At 37.5% G+C, this 25,966-nt stretch overlaps 1 protein-coding gene across 1 annotated transcript in view; it reads left to right on the top strand.

The window, feature by feature from the left end:
* The window catches only part of map3k22 (mitogen-activated protein kinase kinase kinase 22), a 71,714-nt gene that overhangs the window by 11,013 nt on the left and 34,735 nt on the right, over positions 1–25,966 (top strand). The window contains exons 2-5 of the mRNA XM_065258119.2: positions 11,008–11,088; positions 12,977–13,021; positions 21,947–22,062; positions 24,339–24,376. Of these exons, the coding sequence (XP_065114191.1) occupies positions 11,070–11,088; positions 12,977–13,021; positions 21,947–22,062; positions 24,339–24,376 (218 nt within the window). The 5' untranslated portion in view covers positions 11,008–11,069. The remainder of the gene's footprint in view (positions 1–11,007; positions 11,089–12,976; positions 13,022–21,946; positions 22,063–24,338; positions 24,377–25,966) is intronic.

Below are 25,966 nucleotides of genomic sequence, written 5' to 3'. Positions count from 1 at the left end.
ACGGATACAACTTAGTGGGCTTTTGTTATGCGCATGATTGTTAAAATAGTCATTTGGGAAAGTGGTAACCACTTTGTTCCATTTTTAAAAGAGCCTACTGAAGTGCATTGTGAGTCAACAGCATTTCATTCTGGTTGGCCTCACAGTTTCAGGGCTCCAGACTAACTTTTTTCACTAGGAGCACAGTGGCCCCAACTGAAAATTTTAGGGGCGCAACCAGAAAATTTAGGGGCACACACCGTAAATCAACATGCTAACCAAATATTCACATTTCTACTAATTTCCACTGTATTACTAATAAATACTTTAATGATAGATGCAGAAAGTACAATGTGCTGTTTCAAATTCAGTGTCACATTTTATTGTGCACTTTTGGAAAAAAAGGTAAAATTTACTGGTTGCACATGTGCGACTGGATGCACACTCTCAAATTTTAGGGGCAAAATGCAACCATTTGGGGGCAGTCTGGAGCCCTGAGTTTGCTTTGAACTTTTATCAATTCTCAATTAATTTAAGTGATCTCAAGACATCATGCTTTAAAATAGAAATAGTGTCAGGAATCCTGTGTCATCTTTTGATTCAGACCTAAGTGATTGAAATGGTGTTTGTTGAACCGCATTTAACTTTGTTGATATAGACCAGAGCTACACAGCTATAAAAAGCTCATGGCCCACTATGCAGGACCCTTAAGGACACAATATCTAAGCTTTTATACACTCTCAGAAAAAAGGTACAAGAAGGTATAAAAAAGTTGTCACTGGGGCAGTAACTTTTCCAAAAGTATACTTTTTTTACTCAAAAAGGTGGTACATATAGCACCGTTTTAAAAGGTACCATCGCTTTGACAAACTTTGTACCATTTTCCTAAGATGACGGTATGTTTTATATCAAGACAACAGTAGATATCATGATAGAGTTTTTTGAGAATTCAATGCAGAAATTTGTCATATATGACACAACCAAGCAGCAATATATATGCAATGTCCATGTCTTTGATAACCCAATAAATACAATTCTTTCCTTTTAGATTTTATTATTTTTTGGAATTTAATGCATGTAAAGATACCAATATTTATAACTTACCAATGACTATTCTGACAGTGCAAAAACAGCTGCTACCCATTATATACCATTTGAGAAATCAAGTAATACATCATTCCAATCAGTAAACACCTGTCACCACCGAATATTTGAATACTTTGCCAAATTTTGACATTGCTTGGCACAACCTGCAGTTACACAAACCGCTGAATCCGTCAAAAAAAAAAAATCAATTACAGTGTATTCATCAAAGCTGTATAATTTTGTTTTATAATTTAGTAAATCTGTCACACAGCTCCGTTCTGAAAGAATGTTTGTGATTATTTCACTTTAACTTGCCATGATCACCAAGGCCATACAAAGACTGCTTTCCCCAACACATGTGGCATTACAAATAGATTCGGTTTTACATTTGTTCAGCTCATGTGCTTGGTTACAATCAGTGAGGTTTTTTGTTCAGTACTGTGAAATAGTGAACAATTTTCCATGAGTCATTAGGAACTACAGCTGGTGAGATGTCCTCGGAATTCATGGAAAAGTGGGAAAAAAAAACACGAAATGCAACTCACCTTGACTTTACTTCATTTGGAGAGGTGATGTAATATACTGGAGAAAATGGACCATGAAGCCTGACTTAATTTCCTGCCAAATGTCCACCCTTAGGTACAGTAGCAGTGAATGTCAGATGTCTTAAATAGTTCACAGAATCTGTTACATTAATGATAGGTAGCAAACTGGAACAAATGTAACTGCATTAAAGCATTAGTTTCCCTTTATTCTTTCGCCCAAATCCTAATATGGCTTTTTGTAAAGCCTGAGATCATTGTCAACGTAAACTAGCCAAGTTGCATTAGATTTTCCACTACGCCCTCGGATGGGTTTTTATAAAATCTAAGATCAAACCATGAAAGTTGCATTGGATTTTTCAGCATTGTGAGCAAAAGCATACACTCTAAAAAAACAAACCATGCTATATAGCACCAAAACTGTTGATTTGAATCGTAACCATAGAAGAACCGTTTTTAGTGCCATATAGCACCGGTGAAGAACCGGTGAAGCACCTGTGTAGAACCATATAGGGGCCATATAGCACCACATTTGGTTCTACATAGCACTATATGGTTCTACACAGGTGCTTCACTGGTGCTTCACCGGTGCTATATGGCACTAAAAACGGTTCTTCTATGATTACGAGCAAATAACCACTTTTGGTGCTATATAGCACCGTTTGTTTTTAGAGTGGTATTTTTGGATTTTGAGTCTGTCTGATTCGAAGTATTGCGTGAAGTGCACGTGCCGTGAATGGAAGCTTTTGCAGATGGGTGCATGGGTAAGCGGGTGTCTCTTGTACTGTGTGGAGTAACTGAGCAGATGGGCTGGAGAGCTGGCGGTTGGTGCCAGACGCTGAAAGGGCAGAGGGGTTTAACGTGATGCCCGCCGCTATGTTGGAGAGCCACCTGCTTTTTGGCAGCACGTCAGTCCCTCAGCACTTAAATGTGTTTGTGGCAGCCACAAGGTCAACTCAAACGCCTGTGTTCCTGTTTAAATGGATTTTAAGGTGCCAATTTGAAGATGTGACAGTACATATCTCTCAAAATTTAAAAGATGCACTGGGTTTTCCATCCAGTGACTTGTTTTAACATGGAAAGGAAGAGAAAGTAAGTGCTTTCAGATGTTGGCACAATGAGTAAAGTTATTCATCCAAATATTCCATTCAAACATTCAAAAATTGTGACCTTGTGATATCTACGCTAAACTCTTTATTATTTAATTTAGATTTTACAGACCTGTGCAATGTCTTAGGCCACCACATCAGCTTTATTGTTAAAGCAAAGTTTTAATGTCCATCCATATTTATTTTCACTCTCTTTATTAAGATACAAACAGAAAATACAGGAAATATGTAAACAAAATTTAAAAACAAAAATTTTTAGGACTAAATGTCTTTTTTAGGCATCAGTCAGTATTAAGTGTGACCTCTCTTGGCACTAAACAGATCTTGAGCTTTTTAAGCAGACTAATGTCCTGAAGTTATTCGATTAGAATTAGAAATTAGGATTTAACTTCATTTAGGTTTAAGAGATCCTGCAGCTGCCTCCTATTGCTCAAGTGGAAGGGGAGTTTACCCGTTTATTGGGCGCTACTAATGTCTATCAAATCCGTCTGTACGTAGCTTAGCCAATCGTTTAAATTATGCGTGTGCACACAGCTGAAAGCTATGCAACCAAACTGGTAGCTGTATAATGATATTGAAAAGCAACACAACTTAGTGGCACTGTGACAACCACAGTACAGACATAATGACAATATGATATTAATAAATACCACTTAGCATTTATAAGTTAATTGTACTTCGTCAACGTCAATGCCTAGCAGGTTGTTCCTATAAAACTCAGTGGCTATCATCGGGGCTCACAATAAAGGACTGCCCGGTAGCCCGGGGCAAGTGTGAAAGATGTTCAGGCCAGTAAAAAGTATTGTCACTTGCCCGATCGGACCAGTGCTTCATCCTCAGTCACTAAAATATATTTTCATCAATGTATATTATTTAACATCTTGGAAGCAGACATTTACTTGAGTAAAACAACAAGAGAAACGATGCAATATTTTGCACAGTTTGCTGTCAGTTTACATGTAAAGCAGAAAAGTTAGGAGTCTTTTTTCGTTGGAACATGTCTGTATGCATACAATTATATTTGACTTTTTAATTATTATTTTTAAATTTTTGACATTGACATTCTTTTATTGGGGCCACTGGGCCAGTAAAAATTTTGGCAGGGCAAGTGAAAACCTGAACCACCAGGCCAGTATAAAAAATTATTTGTGTTGAGCCCTGTATCATGTCTTGAGATATCCAAACATCCTTCTTGGATATGAAATTGTTTAATGCCAAAAGTTGCTATTTTTTTATAAACTTGTGTTCAAAACTACTTTCAACAGTATCTAAGGCTTTGTCCACACGAAGCTGGTGCATTCCCTATCCGATCATTGTTTTTCCTTGTTCTAAAAAAATAATCCGTAAACACGGCGTCTTCTCAAGAAATATCTGCGCACACACGAAACTAGAGCCCGACCGATATGCGTTTTTTTGGGCCGATGCCGATACAGATATTAGGGAGTAAAAAAGACCGATAACGATATATCCGCCGATATTCTTTATGTGTATATTATAGTTCAGTACACATATACTACAGTATAATATACTACAGTACTGTACATACAATACACTATATACTTTAACATAATATACTGTATATGAATAAATACAATGCAATGCAATGACCACTCAAAAATGTGGTGATCACTCACAAATGTGGTGATCCAACACTTAAATTGATGTGACAAAGATATGTACTATAGGCAAGAAGTTAACAATAAACTTTATTATCCAAAATAAGTCGGATATCAGTGCACTAAACAGTAAACTTGACTTATTATAAATAACTTTAAAACACAAAGAGAACAAAATACATAAAACGTTTGCAGTTTTGACAAGAATAACGTTATAAAGAGAAACTTATGAAGTCATTGATTATTAGCTTTACAGTAAGTTGTGTACTTCACAAATTTGTTAGCCACTCACCGTTACGAAGACAATGCTTGACGGAGCACATACTAATGTACGCTATGTTTAATGTTGTGCACAACGTTTTTATAACACAAACCCAGGGTTCCGTGCAAACTTTAGACTTTTATAAAACTAAAGCGTATTCGCTCCGCCACTTTTATTTAGCAAGGGTGTAGAGTTGCGCGAGCTTATTGAATCAATTGCTCTGAAATGAGCATGTTAACTAACAACACAAGCAGCAGTAATCTCATATAGTGTTATATAAGTGCATGGCTGCGCGTAGTTTAAACGTGTCATTTCTCCGTCTCGCGTCATTTCTCCCGCTTGCGTTTTAACTCGCAAGTCGACAAAGAGACGGATTAAAAACACCAAATGTAAACGGGAATGCGTCTCTCTTGTCCATTTATAATCCAATCGACCAAAGCGCGTCTTAATACCAGGTGTAACAATGTTGTGAAGAAGACACTGCGTGACTGCTTCCATGCCACTTGAACTGAGAGACTGACTGAAGTGAAGGGGGTGGGGGATTGGATGGTGTCACTACAGTGAGTGACCTGGGTCACCATTAGCAACCAGTAGGGCGCACTCTGCTGGACAAACAAGTACTTACATCTTTCAAATGCATGTAATGTGTTCTGTAACAAACGTTCATACTGGCGCATATCTGCGGCTTATACGCCGATACAGATATATCTGCGACATGCTCATATCGGCCGATAAAATCGGCAAAACGATAAATCGGTCGGGCTCTACACGAAACCTCTGAAACCGGTGTAGTATATATGCCAGACCAGTATGGGGCACTGTAATTCTGCCACATATATACACTATACACGGAGAAATAGACTTTGAGCATGCGCATAACCTTGCGCGCTGTATACAAACCAAGAGAAAAAATCAAAAAATAGCGGTTTCAGTCTCCCGAAACGCCGGATCCGTGTGGACGAATCGCCAATACGATAAAAATTGTATACGTATATAATGATAAGCGTCTCCGTGTGGACAGCCCTTAAGGCTGCATTGAAAAGTAACTTCGCGTCTGCTGCTGTGTTGGATAACAAAACTGCTTTGGTGTGTCGCATAGACGTCATCATCGTCTTGCTGCCCCCTCCCCTTTCTGTAATTGGTTCCCTATATCAGGGGCAAAATTGGTCCATAGTTTCCATGCTAGACTTGCAGCGTGAATAAATTTGCGCGCAAGGCAGCATGGGTACACGCAGGCTAGGGGTAGTGCCCTTAAAACAAAGATTTTTCAGGACCTCACTTTAAACAAAGGGGTAAGAAATTTTCTAAAGTTTGCATACATATCCTGCATTACTTATTGCACAAGATGACAGCAATACGTTTATAAACATTACTTTGATGTAGGACTTATGATGTCATATGGTGTTATAGTAGTGGTGTCCCATTTTTCTTAGGGGAATATATTTAACAGTTCCCCTTTTCACTCTGCTTAAAAGGTAAAGGTGTGAGGGGTAGGCGTAGGGGTATAAAATAGAATTGAAATTGGGCTCAAATTAAAACATGACATTAGCTAGGTTTTTACACACTGGGTCAAACATATAACTGGTATTAATTGGTAACTATTTACTTAACGTATGTTCCTGAACATTTTGTTTATATTTGGCAGATGCTTTTTGAGAAGGCTTTATATCAGTTTGTACAGTATGGGGTTTCAAACCTATGTGCTGCTAATGCAGTGCTCTGCCCATTGAGCACATTGATGCACATTATTTCCACTTAAAATCAACAATTTGTTTTTTTCATTCAGAAATCAAGTGTCAAGAGTTTGAAATTGACTTTTTTTTAACAAGTATAATGGCCCACATGCTGTCGCAGAGCTTTAGAATCATGTAACCAAAACAGTTTGTGTGCTATAAACTCTGGTGGCATTTACGTCGTCCGCTGCTCTGCCCTGCTTGTGTGTGCTGAGCATACGCCTTGGCTTGCGCTCTGGAAACTTACAGCAAACCCTTTTGTGTTGCTGTCTGGAGCCCGGGACATTTTTCTGCGCTGACTGTTTTCTTCAGAAACTCTGAGACTGTGCAAGCTTTAGAAACAAAGAGGGAAAAATAAAAGCCATTTGAATGAGGCTTAGAGAGAGAAAAGACGCTTTAAAGTTTGTCAGGGAGAGGAGGTGTGTCTGAGTTAAGATTCCCACTGAGCAAAAATCCAGTAGTAACTGGTAACTGTGTGCATCATCTTAAAAGAATTACTGTGAAACTAATACCTCTTTCAGGTCTTTGCATCTTTGTACAATTGAAAGAATCCTTTTTTGAGACGTTTTATTATAATTACGCATCTAGGTGCTCAAAGTTACTCCTTAGTGCTGTGCTGTTTGCAAGTTTAGCCTTTCAAGACTTTGTTTATTATTAGTTTAGCTAAAGCTGCTGAAAGACATTCAGCATTACTTTTTATTTGTTCCTATTATTGACAAAGTGGAGTCAGTCAAATATGACCTTACTGTGCGTTCACATCGCCACCGGTGAGAGCGTCAAAGTGTCCGGAAATCATTCATTTTCAATGAGAGCCGGCGGCGAGCAACGGCGCATCATGACCGGTGTGAGCATCGAGTAGAGTTGAAATCAGGGAAACTTTATGGTAATAATGAGATATGACGCGGTTCAGCTGCAACCAATCAGAATTCGGAAAAGGGTTCCAGATAATGCATTCGAGTGTCGGAGCATCCACTTCTCTTTTTCTATAGCGTCGTTGGTAGGGCATCCATAGCGTTTTTTGATGCTCTCGCTTGTGGCGGTGGGAACGCACAGTTAGAAAACAGATTTATTTGTAAACATTTTGCAAAACTTGTTTTCACAGTGCTGAGGTGTTTTTCATCCATTTTATCAATTACTAAAAAAAGTAAACACATTTCTCTTCAATAAGCCACCAACTGATTGTTGACTTTACTGTAGGTTTCTGTCAGGATCGTACTGACCACAGAAGTTTTTGCTTATGCTGTAGCAGGCAGCCCATGTAAAAACACTGAAAATGTGATGTTTGCATTGCGGCAGGAATTGCAAACTGACACATTTTGTGTGAAATTAAGCTTGTGTAGCTTAAAGCCTTCATGTGCTCATGCAGAGTATGTTTTTAAAGGAATTCTCCCTAACCAAGGCTCTAGACGGCGACCAATGGTTGCATTTTGCGACCGTATTTTCTAGCCTGGCTCCGCCCTCCTACGTGTTTCCGCTTAATTTTCATTTCACTTCAGTACTACGTCTGGGACTGCTGTGTAGAGTTTCGTTTTCTCCTGCAAAAATCTGCAGGTCCAATCAGCGAACAGAGGGGAGTGGCAAAGAACGATGACGTTGAGGTCGTGCGTCAGTTTGAGTTGTAGTTCAGTAATGGCGGCGGAGAAAGTCAAAGACGTGAGAAAAGCTATTCGGTCCATTGTTGCAAAACTGCTGAATATACACAAGTTAAAGCCGGAGCAAGAACAATATTTGCTAAGTTTTGTTGGTCTGATCATTCAGGCTTGTTGTTTCCGGCCGGTTTTGACGCATGATATACGTCACGACCACACGTTAGCGATTGGCTTTGGCAGATCCTGAGTGACTCTGGGCAGATCCAATAGTTCAAAAAAACTTCAACAGATTACCCTCCTTAAAGGAAGTAACGCTTTGCCATGGAGCGTGGCCAGACTATCTGTACAAATGAAATTATTGTACGAGAGTCTGGTTGGACCAGGCTACGTATTTTCTATAGTTGTAATCTTTTTAGCGGTTGCACCAGTGCCACTGCAAAACTGATTAGTACATATTTTTATTTTTAATACTCAGAAATGTGATTACGTCTATGGTGAATTCATTCACTCTCTCATGACGCCTCCCCTCACTATTCCCTGATTTTATCCCTGCCAGATTATGCCTCCCCTCATTCCCTAGCCTTAAAGGGATAGTTCACCCAAAAATGAAAATAATGTCATTAATGACTCACCCTCATGTCGTTACAAACCTGTAAGACCTCCATTCATCTTTGGAAACACAGTTTAAGATGTTTTAGATTTAGTCCGAGAGCTTTCTGACACTCCATTGAAAATCTATGTACGGTATACTGTCCATGTCCAGAAAGGTAATAAAAACATCATTAAAGTAGTCCATGTGACATCAGTGGGTCACTTAGAATTTGTTGAGGCATCGGAAATACATTTAAGTCCAAAAATAACAAAAATGTCAACTTTATTCAGCATTGTCTTCTCTCCCGTGTCTGTTGCGAATGAGCGTGCACAGTGGCGCTGCTGATGTACAACGCTGCTGGCGCGTTATCCTCAGACATGTTTGTGAAGATTTTTTTTTTTTAAACTTACAACGTGCATCTCCCTCAAACTCTAAAAAAGCTTGGGCACAAAAAAGCTGGGGCGCACCAGATAACACGTTGGCAGCGTCACTGCAGTCTCGTGCACACGGTTCAAAGACTTGGAAGAGAAGACAATGCAGAATAAAGTCTTTTTTTTTTTTTTTGGACCAAAATGTATTTTCGATGCTTCAACACATTCAAACTGACCCACTGATTTCACATGGACTACTTTGATTATGTTTTTATTGCCTTTCTGGACATGGACAGTATACCGTACATAGATTTTGGAGGGTCAGAAAGGTCTCGGACTGAATCTAAAACATCTTAAACTGTGTTTCCAAGGTCTTACGAGTTTGGAACGACATGAGGGTAAGTCATTAATGACATTTGGGTGAACTATCCCTTTAAATAAAACATGTTATAAACATTTAAAACAACTTACTGCTTGAAAGTGACATGATTTTCAAATGTGGAATCCCATTTAACCTCTTCATTTAACCTATCCCAGCGAGTAGTGAACACACGCAAGTTGTGAACACACACACCCCTGGAGCAGTGGGCAGGGCAGTGGATGCACTGTTTTAAAGTTTATGATCGAAGCTTATGTCAACCACTCATGAGCCCCATTCAACTTCAGCTTTAAAATCACATCCCATCGGCTTGAGAAAGTGCTGTTTATCTCAAGACTCTAGACTCATGGTTTCCAGCTAGGTAATTTGATATAATCACCACAAGAGCCATCAGAAGAGAGACAGCACTCTGCAGTACTGCAGCTATATTTGGTATCAGTTTTTACAGGCAGATGGGGAAAATGAGAATTGCTACAATTGAATAGCTGTTTATTCTAAATGACGCTGTTTCTGTTGGTTTGCTAAACCATTCGACCCATCTTCAGGTAATAAGACGGGGCCGCTTCTGGGCCCTTTTTTGCACTTTGCTGAAGAATGTAATTGCTCAGCTTTTTCTGCGCAGTCTCCAGCCCACTCACCAATATTGTTGCGTGAAGCTGACAATTATAAATGAAGAAAAAGTAGATCTTATTTTCTTGTCGCCTTTCATGTGTCAGAATATGAAAATTGCTCTCAGATCAGCCAGTGGCTGCTGGTTACAGATTTTCTGCCCGGCATTAAAAGCTTTCCGATCTATAAAAGCTCTGTGGTCGCTACCTTTGGCTTTGCTTTTATCCCGCACACTGTGGCTTAACAATGTCTCAAGGGCAAAGAGGAGCTTTCTGTCTTCAAAGACAACAACTGTCACGTCTCTCTCTTTTGGAGAAAGACTTTGGCTGACAGCTGATGAGAGATGATGGCTGTGTTTGCTTGTGAACAGTTGCAGGTGTCAATGTTTGTGTTGAATTATGATTTGCCTTCACAGTATGGAGAGACCTGCATTGTAAAGTATATTAAAAATGTGTTATGTAAAATGTGGCATATTATGAGGAATCAAATGAGGAGCTCAGATGCAAAAAAGTGCGTTCTGATATGTTTTTGTAAATGAGCAAATTTCTTATGTTTAGGTTCAGTAATTTCACTTTAATGGCAATTATTACTCAGTAATTTTTTTTTACAAATGTCACTTTAGTCATGTCAGTGGTTTTTAACAAAATTGACAATCTTTCACTGCAAAACCCTCTAAGTGCATGCAAACTTTTTTTGACAATAACCTCCACTTCTAAACAAATCCAAGATTTTAGATGGTTGCGTTTAACTGATTCTTTGACCCAACTCAAAATAGCATAAATAATTTAAAATAAAATAAATAAATAATGCTGTCAATTTTACATGTAAATTTAGTAAAATTCAACTTTAAAAGTTTAAGTGCAAAATGCAATACCTATTAGAAACTAAGTAACATTCGTAGATTTTGTTATTGTTATGTAGTCATTCTGTTTTTGTGAGTTTTGCAACAGTACCGTTTTCTGTTATTGTAAGAATGGAAATAGTTACACAAATCTTCTATGATGTTACATATTCCTAGAAACTGTGTATTTGGGTTTTGTGTTGTTGTTATTAGTTCTCTGCTCTGTTAGAAAGTAGTTGAGAGTTGCTATTTTACTAAAGTGTTTATAATGTTTTATGTTTTTTTATTGTTTTTTGCAGAGTGAAGATTTGGCCTAATGAAAGTCGAGCATTTAGCTCGAGTTCACTAGGGTCACTTCCTGATGATGACAGTAAACATGGGTAAGCTGTTTCTCTCTCTCTCTCGTTCTCTGTCTTTTAGTCTTGCACACTTTTTTCCCCTTAATAACAGACACTTCCTGTAAACAGTTCCTCTAAGCAAAGCAAAGCAGATACACAGCTTTACAAACATTTTTAAACAAATGTGACCCTGTCTGTGAAACCATGGCTAAATCGCATAATCATATTTTGAGATGTAGAGCGTCAAAGTAGTCATAACCATAAAAAAGACAATATGTAATTTTTGAAATATTGCTGTAAATGACAGATTAAAAACTATGCGCTGCAATATACAAAAAGGCGCGATGGGCGCATGCAGCAGGTGACACAAATTATGGGTCCTCCGCAGGTTAGACCGTCTCATTTTAGTTCTCTTTGCAGACTTCTGAGGCTGCCACCTTGAAAGACCGAGTGGTCGCCTTTTAAGGTTGCATCCTTAGAAGGTCGCAGCCCTTGAATTGGGACACAACTTATATTATCTTCTTCTCTGTGTTCACCTTAGGGCCAGAAACACATGATGATTCTTACTGTGTAAAAAGTAAAAGTTTACTTAAATAATTACTTTAATTTGTAACACTTTAAGTTAAAAAATTAAGGTAAAAAAACACCACATATAACATTTAAGCTTTATCAACTTTATAAAATGTTTTACTTAAAGTGAGAAAATGTAAGTTAATAAAACGTATATTTTTAGGCATTACAAAATAAAATAACTTGATAAGTAAGTTTGATCCAACTTTTACTTTTTACACTGTTTATTATTTGTTTAAGGAACCTCTTTTCTACGACTTAATAGTGAAAACAGACCATAATATTAAATTGCATGAGCGACAATCGGGTCAGTGTAGGGCAAGGCAGAAATACTGCGATATAAACTTGTTTTTAAATTGGAAATTCTTAAAACCATGGTTTTCTGAGAACAAAATTCATAAAGTCTTTGACTTAAAGATACTTAAAGACATCAAGGTGATTTTTTTCCAAATGGTCTCTATTGTATATAGAATGAATGATTTTATGTAAAAAATGGCCGAAAAATTTATTGAGCCAGGTTTTCACATGCGGGGTCACATATTTGAGGTAACAACATTGAGGTAACTTGGCTCGTTTTGGTCTGATTTTTTTAAAGTCTGAAAACAGCCACGAGTCTCACAGATGTTAAACATGAATATATCAAAATTGAATTCATTTAACCTGTGAAAATTTTTTTTTTTCAATTACAGTTGCTTATAGAAGCTACTGCAATATAATATTAAAATGTATGCTTCAGCAGAAATCAGTGACCTGTTTAACATTACATCATCAAAGGTGGATTTTGTCACTTTCCCATTCCAGAGAACCATTCATGTACACCACATTATTAACACAACAGTGCACAACTAACAACTGAGAGAACACATTCGCATTACGTTTCAAATGCAGTCATTGCAAAAAAAAGCAAAATTTTAAATGTAAGAAATAAGAAAAATATCCTGTTTTTCATATGGTACTTTATTAAATGAACTCAAGGAAGAATTCTTTATTACTTTTATTAATATGCATCAATATACATGATAATTGTTACGAGTTTTTGAAGTCTTTTGAAAAGATTTATTTTAATGGACAATTTGAGGTAATTCACTAACTCAATCTCTTCTACTATTCAATATTGCCCAGACTTAATAAGATTATAATGAGAAATTAATGTTAGTATTTTTTTACATACTTTGATTTACATGCTTGTCATTGACAAAAAGTGTCTTCACGTTTGACACTGTGCCAGTTGAACCCACTATAAACAGAAACTTTGTAAATCAAGTTGCCCACAAACTGTTTGTCTGATTGTCATTGATAATTATATTAAATGTACCAAATGCATCATTTGCGACTCTTGACTTTGTGTCTGTTTGTGCAGATGGCGGTCTCCAAAATGGACCCGGACAGCACAAGAACTCACAAGGTTTGTCATTTGTTGCAACTCTTAGATTCATTGTTATAATCTGTAAATCAAGCCTCGTAAAAGACAAAATGTCAATGGGAAGTGTGTGGTCACAAAATGTGCTGGTGACACAGTTACCAAAGCACAAAGCAAACACAAACCCGCCCACTGAAACGATTACATCATCGAAAACATTATTCTCTTCATTGTACATTAACCCTGTGTGTTTAAACAGGGCAACAACCTTATATGGATGGGCTGTCAAGAACATGTGCAGATTATATTTTATAATCGTTTAATTTACAAAATGGTCAATTTCTTTATTTTGTGTTTCAGTGGCACGTTGGGCAGACCTTAGCTTTAGCAATGCAAAGATTGTGGATTTACTGGTAAAAAGAAATGTGTTGATTGAATGCACTGTTAGTTACTTTGTTTGAAGGAAGCACCTGCCAAATGCATTTATGTAAATAGTGCATCAAAGCATAAAGATTTTTGCATTGTGACATTATTACCCCAAAGGCTGTCCCCCATTGACTTAACTATTATAAAAAAGGATAAAAAGTTATAAATTGCATGGTATTTATACATCATTTGCACAGTCCTGATAGGGTAATGTTCATTACAGTTATGACAATCTAATGAAAATCAACATTGAGAATAATGAGAATTACAAAAAAGCTCAAAAGTTAAACATCTGGACACATTACCGTAATGGGAATTGGTGAAGGTGCCAAACTATAATATTGTAATAAAGTCAAATCCCCCAAAAATCTTAATGCTCGTGTTCTATTGCAATCTCTCATTTTCATATTTTAGTTTGATTGTTGGGTAAAAATGACATCAGAAGTTTGGCATCAGGAGATTTACAATCTGGTATTGTCGCTCTGTTAATGCTTGTTTTATGTACCTATAAAGAATAAGGACAGGCACATAATCGCTGTGATGAAAGGAGATCACTAGTAGCTGTAATCTTCCTGAATGCTTTACTGATGATGTGTTCACCCGTGCTCGGGAAATCCCCTTTGTTCTCATTCCCTTTAGCTCGCCCTGCTGGTGACACATCAACATATACACACAAACACACACGCAGCTGCCCTGAGAAATCTTTTTCACTTGAGGAGAATGATTGATAATGTCATAAATAGATAAAGAAACATTGCAGCTTTTTGGCATTCCTGAGTTTAGATGAAGTTTTAGCTGGAAGTCTATAATGGTGAACTCTCACAGACCCTAAATCAAGGCGAGGGTTAATAATATCATATATTTAATATTAATAATAAAAATAATATCATATATTTGTTGTTTGTTTTACATTAATGACATCGTAAAGATCTGGTTGGGCTGCATTTGCACTTTAATGTATATCCAATATTTTTAAACATTCAATAAGACAACATGATCATTAGGGTGTTCCTTATTTTTCAACTTTTAAAAGTTCATGCTCTCACCCCACCAATATGTTTGAATAAATAAAAAAATTAAATATTAATTATTATTCAGAGGTTGCTCAAGACCTTTGAAGTTTAACACATTTGCGTATTATGTGATGCTTTGTGCTAGCATTTATAATTGTTTAATAATATGTACTTATGGCAGCAATGGACTTATTTGACCATGCTCCATGGGATTAAAACTCCTGTTTTAGTTGTGACATGTCTTTCAAAACAAGAAAGCTTCAATGTTGATGAAGCACAATAGACAATATACACTGAGACATTGTCTGAAACAACACTAAGCAAGTCCGCTTAATGGTTACTCGGATCAGAAGAGACTGAAATAACTGGAACAAAGTTACCCTCAAAGAAGCAAGTTTTATGTGTGTTGTGCGTTTTTAAATGGTACAGTTTTTGCAAAAATATGTGATTTCGGAAATATTCAAAGGCTTTGAGCAACCTCTAGATCAGTGGTTCTCAAACTTTTTCAGCGCACGGCCCCCCTTGTGAACGGTGCATTCCTTCGCGCCCCCCCCCCAAAGAAAATTTACAACAAATTTGTTCTAAAACGTTACATTTTAATTATACAAAACATTTTAAATTATACAAAGTAGTGCTGTTGGCTAGTAACCTTATTTTTTCAGGCAAAAAGTTGAAATAATTGACACAGAATTCATGATAAATTTATGTATTTTAAAAATGTCATAAAACTGGGGCCCCCCTGTCACCCTCTCACGGCCCCCAGTTTGAGAGCCACTGCTCTAGATTTGTAGGAACAATTCAAAATTTTGCACAGTGTGTTTTTATTGATATCCTAACACATTTAGGGGGTGAGAGTTGAACATTTAAAAAAAAAAAAATTGACCAATTATAAGGACCACCCTATTGAGCATGTTAACTGGGATAGTGCATTGCGACTGTTGATGCATACTGTACATACAGTACTTGCATACTGATCAGATGAGTTATTACTCCTTTACCGATACTGCAGAAAGACTGGTATGGCTACTTTTTGGTATCAATCAAAAGATCAGTTTTGGCTTTAGATTGTGTGATGTCATTGGCTGTTGGTACTTCTAATTCCTAATGAGAGAGAGAGGAGAGGAAAGACATTAATCTGAAAGCTACACAATCGAGAGAAAAACACACGCTGTGTCAAAACACAATTGGAAGAAAGACATGGAGAGAGAGAGAGATTTAAGACTGAGATTTTGAGAGAGAGACAGGTGATATCTGACAGGTTCAGTGTTTCTCTAACAGTCTACCAGAACATCAGTCTTCATGAAACCACTATAGATCAGATTTTTGGATTTCTTAAGCTAAAGACAACCTGAAATGAGATTTTGCTGGTATAATTTTCTTATCTTAACTTTGACATGATCTTCTGTCATCACGTCAAGGTGAACACTCCTAGAGGAAGATAATGGAGACACTCGACTGTCACTCGACCGGTCGGTAGGATATCTGCCAGACTGTCATAGTGCAATAAATCTTCAAACCAGCATGATTCAGAAATGATTCTCATATCCTTGCATCAGACGTACCAAAGCGTTGCTGTACACTATGTGTGTGCCCATGAAATTAGTAATGGATGCCATTTCCCATTTTTCAGTGTAGTTTTTAGATTATGGAGATGGAGTTCATTATACAGCATTGCTCCATCCGTGCAATCCAGATATCAGAGTCAGATCTTTATAATAGTTGTGCATTAGTATATGGATATATTCCTAGTTATAATGTTCTTCTTTATGATTTAATCATCATTAATGCATAATTGCTATAATGACGAGTAGAAAGTTTAAACAAGGATCTCACTTAAATGAAACTCTGTTTACCATCTGCTTACGGGCCCAGCTTTAATTACGGGCAAGGCAAATAGAGTTTGGTAAATAAGCCTCATTCTGTAACAGCCTAATTTGCATAGAAAGGAGCTGTGTTTGCGCTAAAAATAATCTCAATGGCTTGACATAATGACATTTAAATACTCACTGCGGCACGTTTAGTTAAGATAGATCGCAAGTGGTTTGAGGATAAGATGAAGGCTTTGGCACCTAAATGCCATACACGAAATTGGGTGTTTATTGAATTCACCCCTCAGCTCTTTAGAGCTGATAGCTTGTTTAACGTAAGTGTTTTTCTGTGGTTAGCGTTGTTGTGTTGCAGAAGCTAAACTACTTTGGTGATATTAAAATAGAAAACAGGTCAGACAGAAAGGAGTGTGTGTGTGAACCCTTTGTGAACCCTGCCTAATGGTGCTGCTGTGGAGTAGCAGCTGTGTAGCGAGACTCTTGCTGGTGTCAGAATCAAAGATCCCCCCAGACTCCATTTGCCTCCACAGAGTCGCCCCTGCATCACCCAGCACTCTTCTACCTCATAATGCCCCTCTACCCCTCCAGGGATGCAATATAACCCCCCTCAAATACATGATTGTCATTGAGCCACAATTACTATTGATTCAAAAACTGAACCAGACAGTAATATCAGTCTATAGATTGTTTAATGCATGAATGGGATATTGCACCCTAAAAGGAATATTATGATGTTTTTAGCAAAAAGGTACATGTCCAGTCTGCTCTTTATCACATAATTAAAATTAGGCATGCAACTACTGTATACCACTTTTTCCATTACGATCCGATTTCGATACCTGAATTTTAAGTATTGGCTGATCCCAATCCAATACTAATACTTGAGGATGCATTAAAATAAATATTTTGTGCCGAAACTAATCATGAAAATTGTTGATGCACCAAAAATGACTTTAAAAAATTTATTTGTCATTTTAAGTATTTGCATACAGCTGTCTTGATCGCAATTTATTTTTTTTATTTTATATTTTCGTCAGTTTCTTTTTTCGGCTGTAAACTGATGTTGTATTTTTTCTTGATCAATTTAGTTTAGAATTGCACATGTTAACATGTGTTAAGAAGACTTTGAATAGTGCGTGGACACGTTTATGATGCTTTTATAATAGTTTGTCCTTTTTATAACTTGACAGTAAAAGCCACAGGTAATGCACAGTATCGTATTTGAATAGGCCCTATTAGACCAAGAAAAAAGTCTGGATAGGCCCGATCGGTGCATCCAAAATAAAAATTTAAAGGGAATAAGGCCCATGAATAAACATCAAAAAAGCAAGTTTAAAAAAATCGATTCTTAGATGAATCGCGATTCGGACGTGGGACGATTCTGAATCGATTCACAAATGTCAAGAATCGATTCTTAAATGTTAGTTTCCAAAATAACGTCACGTTATCAGAACCAAAAGGCGGAACTCTACTGGGGGAGCGGTGATGCACACGGACAACTTAAGAGAGCGCGCCCTGCAAGAGCACATAGCGGAGCTTACAAGAGCAGTAAATGCTTGTAGGACTATACTGCATATATCTTTACATTGAATTTAGGGCTGTCACCATTACTCTATTCTTTTTGAGGAGTTTTAAAAAAAATCCTTGAGTACATGTCGAGTACTCCTTAAAATAGCGGAGATGCGGTTTAGTGAAACAAACAGTATCAAAAGCATACAAATCAGCGCTACGCTGCCTCTCTCTCCCTCTCGTTTGCTCGCTCACACACACCGTGCGTGTGAATCAGGAACGGCGTGAGGCAAGAATGCGCATCCATGTGAATTTTGGAAGTTAAAGACGACTGAGCTGCAGTGGCATGGCAAAACACATTTGAGAAGAAAGGCGCAGCAACTCAAAAAGACCTGCATGTTTCACAATTACTCCAAAAGACCATAATGACAATTTTGCGCGTGGAGCAGCAGTTGTGCGATCTACCGGCATTGCCTTTGCGATCAACGTATTGGACACCCCTGCCCTAAACCATCCGCAGACTGTTTAGATATAACATGAATATACTTCTGTAAAAATATGCACATAGTTTGTTATTCAGTCGCTGGGTGCGCTGCATTATATAAATACAGTAATACTGCCAATCACTGTGTATAATGATGATGATTAGACGCTTAACATTCGTGGAAGTTAATGCCGGTTAACATATAGAATTAATATGTCACGTTAAATTAATTTTTTTACTGGTTTTAATGTCTTACAAGAGAAACAGGACATGTATGTATATAAGAATGACATTATTTATCCCTAGTTGCATTAAAGTACAGTATATGACAGTTCAGAGACTAGCAAAAGCGCAAACATTAACCTGGCTTTGAAAGCAAATGCGACGTAATGACGTCACAGATATGCAAATTAGTACGTCAAGAATCGATTCTGAATCGAATCGGGACCCTAAGAATCGATTCTGAATCGATTCATGAGGGTCCAAGCGATTCCCACCCCTACCATATTCATATCATAATTATGTCATATCTAGACATTATGCAAAATATTTTTGTTTGTCACTAATTGAAGAAAGAAGGCAGGCGTTATCTATTGACTTACAGTGCATTAAAATGTATACATTGTATGAGTACTGTATGTGTGTTCCCTGGGACTGAACCCATGACCTTTTATGCTGCTAACTGTACGTTTACACTGCCGGCGACTTTAGCTTTCAAAGTTACCGGAAGTCATTAAAGGTATAGCGGAAGATTTTCTTTTTCCGGGTGGATCATCAAGACTATTGGTCATCCCAGTTGTCAATCATTCTGATGATATGTTTATGTAAGGCCGTCATCAAGCTCCTCCCTAGGTTCGCTCTCTGCGCATGGACACTTTCAAGTGTGTTGGGCTACAGTTTCAGCCATTCATTGAAGCTCGCGTTCTCACCGTCACAAGAGAAATAGTATTTACGAATTGTATGACAAGAAGAGAAAGGACTCTGAGGAAAGAAACAAGACCAGAGAATATTTCACACAGGATAGGCTTCCCACTGATGCCTCAGTCACGAAGTTACTGCTCGACAGGTAAAGTTTGGCATGCTATTTGGAGAAATCCATTTAAAATCACTGCTGGTAAAAGTTGATGTAAGCTAGGATTAGCGATGCTAGCCCTGGCACAAGTCATGAACCCTGCAAACACGGTAAACATCTCAATGTATGAGCCATGTTGGCAGCAACTTGTAAACAGAGCGAAGAGAAGAACTAGGCTCGTGCATGCTCTCTCATGCACACGTTAATAGGCGTTCCCTCTTGGGTGGAGGCAGAGTGTTGCGCATGTGCATTTTTTACAAAAAGTGGAGGGGTGGTTCTTTTAAAAAATGTATACATTTAATTTACAATGGAAGCTGGCTTCTCTCAGCTACAAGGAGCGTCAAATCCATCACCATCGCATTTTGAGCACCCAGAGTGTCAATCAGAAAGTTGAATGAGCTATGACACGGTTCAGCGGCAAGCAGTGGCAAAACGCCAGCAACCAATCGGAATATAGCCTAGACGTTCTTCGCTGGCTGATTCCATAGAAACATACGATGTAAACTTTTGTTCCTACCAATATATTAGTTCAAAGAAAACAGACTTCAGAGCGGCCGAAGTGTCAACAAGCTTCCCCATATTTTTGACAAGCGTCCTTGACCGGGCGACCTGAGCTTTTTTGGAAGCTCAAGACGGCACCGATGTGACTGTACAGTAAGGCAATGCTCTAATATTGAGCTACAGGAACACATTAAGGGGTAAATGTGTAAATAATGTCAGAATTCTCATTTTTGGTGAACTAGTCTTATAAATCAATTTTTTTGTTTTGTTGATAATAATGATTGCAACTGCAGACTCTTTATAAAGAGCCCACCCAAGAGTCCTGCACACTTCCCCAGGCTATGCTTTTTAATAAAGATGAGGTACTGTTATTAATATAACCAGGATGTTTGTAAAGTAAAACAGGCACAGGTAAAGACTAACCAAGACAGATTAAACCCTTACAAGCACTCATCATCATAGCATTGAATAAATCCAAACAGACTTTTAAATTTTATAATGACTTAATGGCTTCATTTTTTATATCTGTGTATAAATAAAGCCATAGATCAACACTAAAGAGGCTCATACAGTGCGAACCTGAGATTTACGAGAGCTCTCTTCCTCCATTTCTCTCTCTCTCTCCCTGTGATAGTAGGGGTGAATGACCTTCCACTCAGAATCTAATTACAAGACACGTTTAATTGGCCCCATTAGGGCTCCTTGATATGTTAATGTATGACACGCTTATTTGCATGATTGCTCCCCGTTTCCCTTTGGATAGAAGGCAGCAAGGTGACGACGAGTCTGTGGGTGTTTTAATGTTTTATTCTTTGTATATTTTTTGCGTTTTTTTTTTTGTGGAGTTTGTTACGGTTGTTTTGGCTATAAACCAGTTATGTATTCAAGGCACACATGAGCTGCGCTCAGGTTTTGTGCGAAACCTTTCAGTGTCCTCCGAGGACGGATTGGGGATTTTTAACAAGCTTTTATCCAGCGTAAAAAAAGTTTCATTTTAATTGTCGAAAAAGAAAGCCTATTAGTTTTCGATTCGCAAGGGCAGGTTAAAACAAAATGGCTTTTTACCCTGAGCGTCTTGCTTGAGTTATTGCTTCATTTTATTTTTTTAGTGGCTCTTTGAAGCTCGTACGAATGTTGTTGTTTCTTTCCACAGACTTGCGGTAATGCTTATCTTGTTTAGTGTATATTGCATTATTAAAATTCTCACCTACGCTGTGAGGGTAAAGCCGATGGTTTAATGCGTTGGTGCAGGACAAGCCAATCAGTATGTGACTAAACCTTTAGTTTTATTATGATAGCTTGTGGTTTATTGCACCGATTAAAAGGGCTCTTTAATTTAGCTGAAAAAAATCCTTTTAACAATATTAAGTATAAATATTGATAAATACGTGTTTGCTTTCAAATGGCTTGAAAAAAGCCCTTATCAATAAAATGAGCTGTCATTTGAACCAAAAAGACACGTTTTCCCTGATAGAATCTAAAAAGGAAGCAGCCGTCGGGTTTGTGTTCCAGACAAAGAGTGTCCTGTGACACCATGTCCTTTTTTTACACCGTGTTTTGAACGACACTGTGGTATTTAAATATTTCATTAGATGTGCAGTTTGCTTACGTTATAGGAAAACAGAACTATTCAATTCAAACAGAAGTTGCTTAGGAGGTGTGAATGGCACCTCATTTGCACTTGGATCCTAAATTTGGCATCGCTTTAAAATAGATGTTGCTTATAAAGTATGCTACAGTCGAACATGGAGTTGAATGCTTGGTAACTTACATGATTATTAGCATTTCCCATTTGAACCCAAATTACATTTTGTCACACAATTTATCTCGCATCACATTTGTGATATGGACAGGAATGGTACTTTAATGGCTCATTGTGAGTCAGAACTGAAAAAGCACTAAAACCACTCATAACACGTGTAGTATCGGTGGGCAAGCACTTCAAATTTTGTTCAGGATTGTCAAAATCAAGTATGGTGATGCAGCTTTAAAAGAAACTAAATTCCTCAGTCATTATTATGTCATTCATTTAGGCATTTTTCTCCAATCAGCATGTTCCATTTGGCAGCCAGTCATACAGTTGTGATGCTTTTTTCTAAGATCCACAGCGTGACATAAATTTATCTTTGTGTGCTTTAGATGATGAAGAGGCGCTCAACTCCATAATGAAGGACCTGGCAGCTTTACGCTTCTGCTACCACATCAAAACCAACAACAGTAACAAGCCCAAGAGCAGAACCCAGGCCTACAGACAGGTAACTACCTTCAGTTGCTATATATCCCACAATGCATCACATTTTTATAGACCGATATATCGGCCGGCCGATATATCGGGCCGATATTTGCGAGTTTTATGTGTATCGGTCGATATGTGGCTGCCGTGTTCGCCGATTTTTCCCTGCATTATTTACAGACAGAGTGCTGGAAGCCGCAAGCGATTGCAGGTCATGTGACTAAAAACAACCAACCTTTCCATGACAACATCGAAAGCTCTGCCTAACAGCTGATCATAGCTGGACAAAGCGGGTGTTTATTTCTCATCTCTATGGGGTGGTTTCCCAGACAGGGATTAGACTAGTCCTAGACTAAAATAAATGTAAGAACTGCCCAAACTATTAACATCATATCTTAAAATACATCAGTGCCCTGTGTTTTGCCTCAAAATGGACACAGGTAATGTTTTTAGTAAGGCATGTTTGTTAAAACTAGTTATATTTCCTAATTAAACTAAGCTCTAGTCCTAGTTTAAGATAATTCCTGTCCAGGAAACCACCCCTATATTTATTTGTAGTAGTTAGGTGCTAGAAATCAGTATCCTTTGCTGATAGTTCCTCATCATTGTGGAGAGTGCAGTTCATGGTTCCATAGCACCCTCACCTGTTTTTACTATTTGTTAAATATAGTTTTTTTTTAAGTTCAATAAATGTTACTTTTTTAAATTGAGACTTGTAACATTTGGCATCATCATTGTGTCCTTTTTATGATGTAAATTGAGTGAGCAAAAGCAGTATCGGCTCCAAATATCGGCTCAAGAAAGTCGGCAGCCTGTATCGGTCATCGGCTAATGCTGATGGAAAAAAAATCGGCATCGGCACTGAAAAATCCATATCGGTCGATCCCTAATTTTTACAGTTTGCTCTTTTAAAATAAATAAATATATGAATAAATCAGAATTATACTTTGATATTAATATTCAGTAAAACATTTAATACAACACTTACTATGGCTTTTCCAGTGGATCTGCAAGCTTAAATAATTTATTTAAAATCACTTTAAACAGTTCAAATGGTTTTATGAATAGATCTTTTTTTGCCTCATTACTTTAAACTTATTAGTAATGTTATTTTACATATTAAAACGGGTTGAGCAAATTTATAGCTGTGTAAATGTTGCTGTTTCATGTAGTCATGTTTTATTATGCATATTAATATAAATGATTAATTATTGTTCCTTATGTTTATTTAGTTAAAGCCCACACATTCTTATAAATAAGGTTGCAAAAGCTGTCATTGGGGTGGAACCTTTTCAATAAAGTACACATTTGTATCTAAAGAGTGCACATTAGTCCCTTAAGGGTTGGGTACATATTAGTACATTTTTAAAGGGTAACATCCCAGTGACCCCTGAGAGTTTGTGATAAAATGCCTTGATAATTTTTAATGCATTTTTATGTATTAAGCATTTACAATCTGAATTTATCTGGATCTACAGTATCTTCTCAAATTAAATCTTGCATTTTTCTACAATAGATGTTAAGCTTTGTTGTCCAGCCCTACCATACACTTGACTTGACATAATCCCATAGCTGTATCGTACAATTTTAAACAGGATACATCTGAGAGTGAGAGACCTCTAAAATCCCTTAACATCCGGTCCCTCTGTATAACATAAACCTAAGTATTTCTGTGGTTTTGTTCATTGACTAAATTTCCATTTACAATGCTGTCACTCCACACAGGACACAAGCCAGTCCTGAAGATAATTGGCTGGCACGCACTCTGCACTTACACACAGTTTCTGTCTGTCTGGTACACAAACAGCTGGCTTTCTCTTACTCGCCCTTGGTTGCTCTTTCTCATATTTTTACATTTCTCTCTCACACACACGCACGCAGGCACGCACAAACATTTCCAGCATGAGTACCAGCATGACTTTCCTCAACCAGCCAGACATCATTCAGAAACAACACAACATCTCAGAAATATTTTGGGTGCATAATGTACATGTGCATGTGATATGCATGCATTTTCAATTCTTTCATTATTTTAGCCTTGCATTCATAATGAAGATGACATAACAGTGTCAACAGTATGAATCTAAACAGTTTTCAGACTCTTCAATAGGAGTAAATGCTTATACAGTATCAAACAGCTCGACTTTGAGCCGGGGTAGTTGTGATGGGTACAGGTGTAGAAATCTATACCTTTCAAAACTGAACAATATTGCTTTTCACACAAATTACTAATTGTAGTATTCAGTATTTCATTCATTTTCCACAGGACTTGTTTAATTTGGTGTTTTCTTCTTGCAGGATTTGCGGGTGAAGCTGGAGCATGAACAAGAGAAACGGTGAGTTGGAACGTTCTCATTATTTTTGCAACGCTCCGTCCCATCCCTCATCTCATTCCTCTCGTCTTATCCCACCTCTTGTTATGCCTTTCTAAGATCTATCACCATGCAAAGAATGGAAAATACCCCAATCTACCCAAAAGAACCACAACGTTCCTGAAGTGTTTTGACATTTAGATGCAGTGTTTCACCCACTTTTTAGTACTGTTTGGCAGACAGAGTTAAAGAGAAAAGAGATTGAGGGCCAGCTGTTTGAGCTCAGTGACACACCCATTATTAATTTACAATGTCCTGTGGGTCATTTATACACCCACACATTGAACATGTAATTTTCCATCGTACGAATGCCGAATGCCAGGACGTATTTGCAAAGTATATCCATATGTGATTCTAGTTAGCACAACATCTTTTCTTGCTAAGGTATTTTCCCTCTTATGAAGCCAACGTTTCAGCACAAAAAGAATTCAAAGATGTTATTGAAGCATTCGAAACTAAATTGTTTACAGGCTCAAAGTGCATTGTTCACAGGAAAGTTAAGGATTGTTTATCCTAGATAGTTTAAATGAATAATAAGACGTATACTTAAACATAAATCTGCCCTTAAACAATCGACTGCAGTCGAATGGTATTGAATGAAGTTTCCATTTTTTTAAGACAGAACTGAATAATATAATATGGGTCTTCTCTAGTTGTTTGAAAAGATCTCAACAATGTTTTTTATACTGTGATGTAAATCTGCAAGGATTATCAAAAACCAGATTATTGAATCTTGATTGATCATTCTCGAATTACTTTGTTACTTCTTGTAAATCCACTATTGTCCTGTTATTGTAGGTGTTTAATTGTACTCTCTTACAAAAAATACTTCATTAAGCCAAGCTTTGAGCAATAAAGCTTGCCTCTGGATAGTGTTTTTGTTAAACAAACAAGTAAAAAAGAGTACCACAAAGTCCCAGTGCATCCTGGGATAAATTAAGGACTGTGTTTGCTGCCTACATTATATGAAAAAATTCTCAGTGGGTTATGTCACAGGATGTTGGTAATGCATTAGGGGTGACAGACAGTCAGATGTGATGCTTTTACAACTCTAATTGGCTGCTAGAGAAGCGGCACAATTGTTGTTTTTACCTCTCATCTGTTCTGCCTTCACATTAAACCGAGACGGTAAATATTTGAGAAGAAACTTGCATAGAAAAGGAATTGGAGAAATAGTCAATATGGTGGTGACTGTAGTGTTGGAAAGTGAGTTGGAATAGCCTACTGCCTTATTTGTAAAGGCATTGCCTGATTTTGATGTTTTATGTAAATGATTTGTTTGAGTAAACAATCTGCTTGTTAAGTCTGACTTCACACTCTAAAAATGGCTGGGTTATTTTTAACCCATAGTGCATAAATATTACACATGCTGGGTTAAAAATGACCCAATGGAGGATGGTTGTTATGCAACCCTGGGTTATAATAACCCAGCAGTTGGGTTAAAACAACCCAGCATTGGGTCAATTTTAACACAGCATGTGTGTTCTGTCTAATATTTACCCAACATGGCTTAAAAATAACCCAGCCATTTTTAGAGTGCATGCACTGCTTCCG

The sequence above is a fragment of the Paramisgurnus dabryanus genome, chromosome 22, assembly GCF_030506205.2.
Source record: "Paramisgurnus dabryanus chromosome 22, PD_genome_1.1, whole genome shotgun sequence".
Lineage (NCBI taxonomy): Eukaryota > Metazoa > Chordata > Actinopteri > Cypriniformes > Cobitidae > Paramisgurnus > Paramisgurnus dabryanus.
This window is presented reverse-complemented; position numbering and strand designations above follow the sequence as displayed.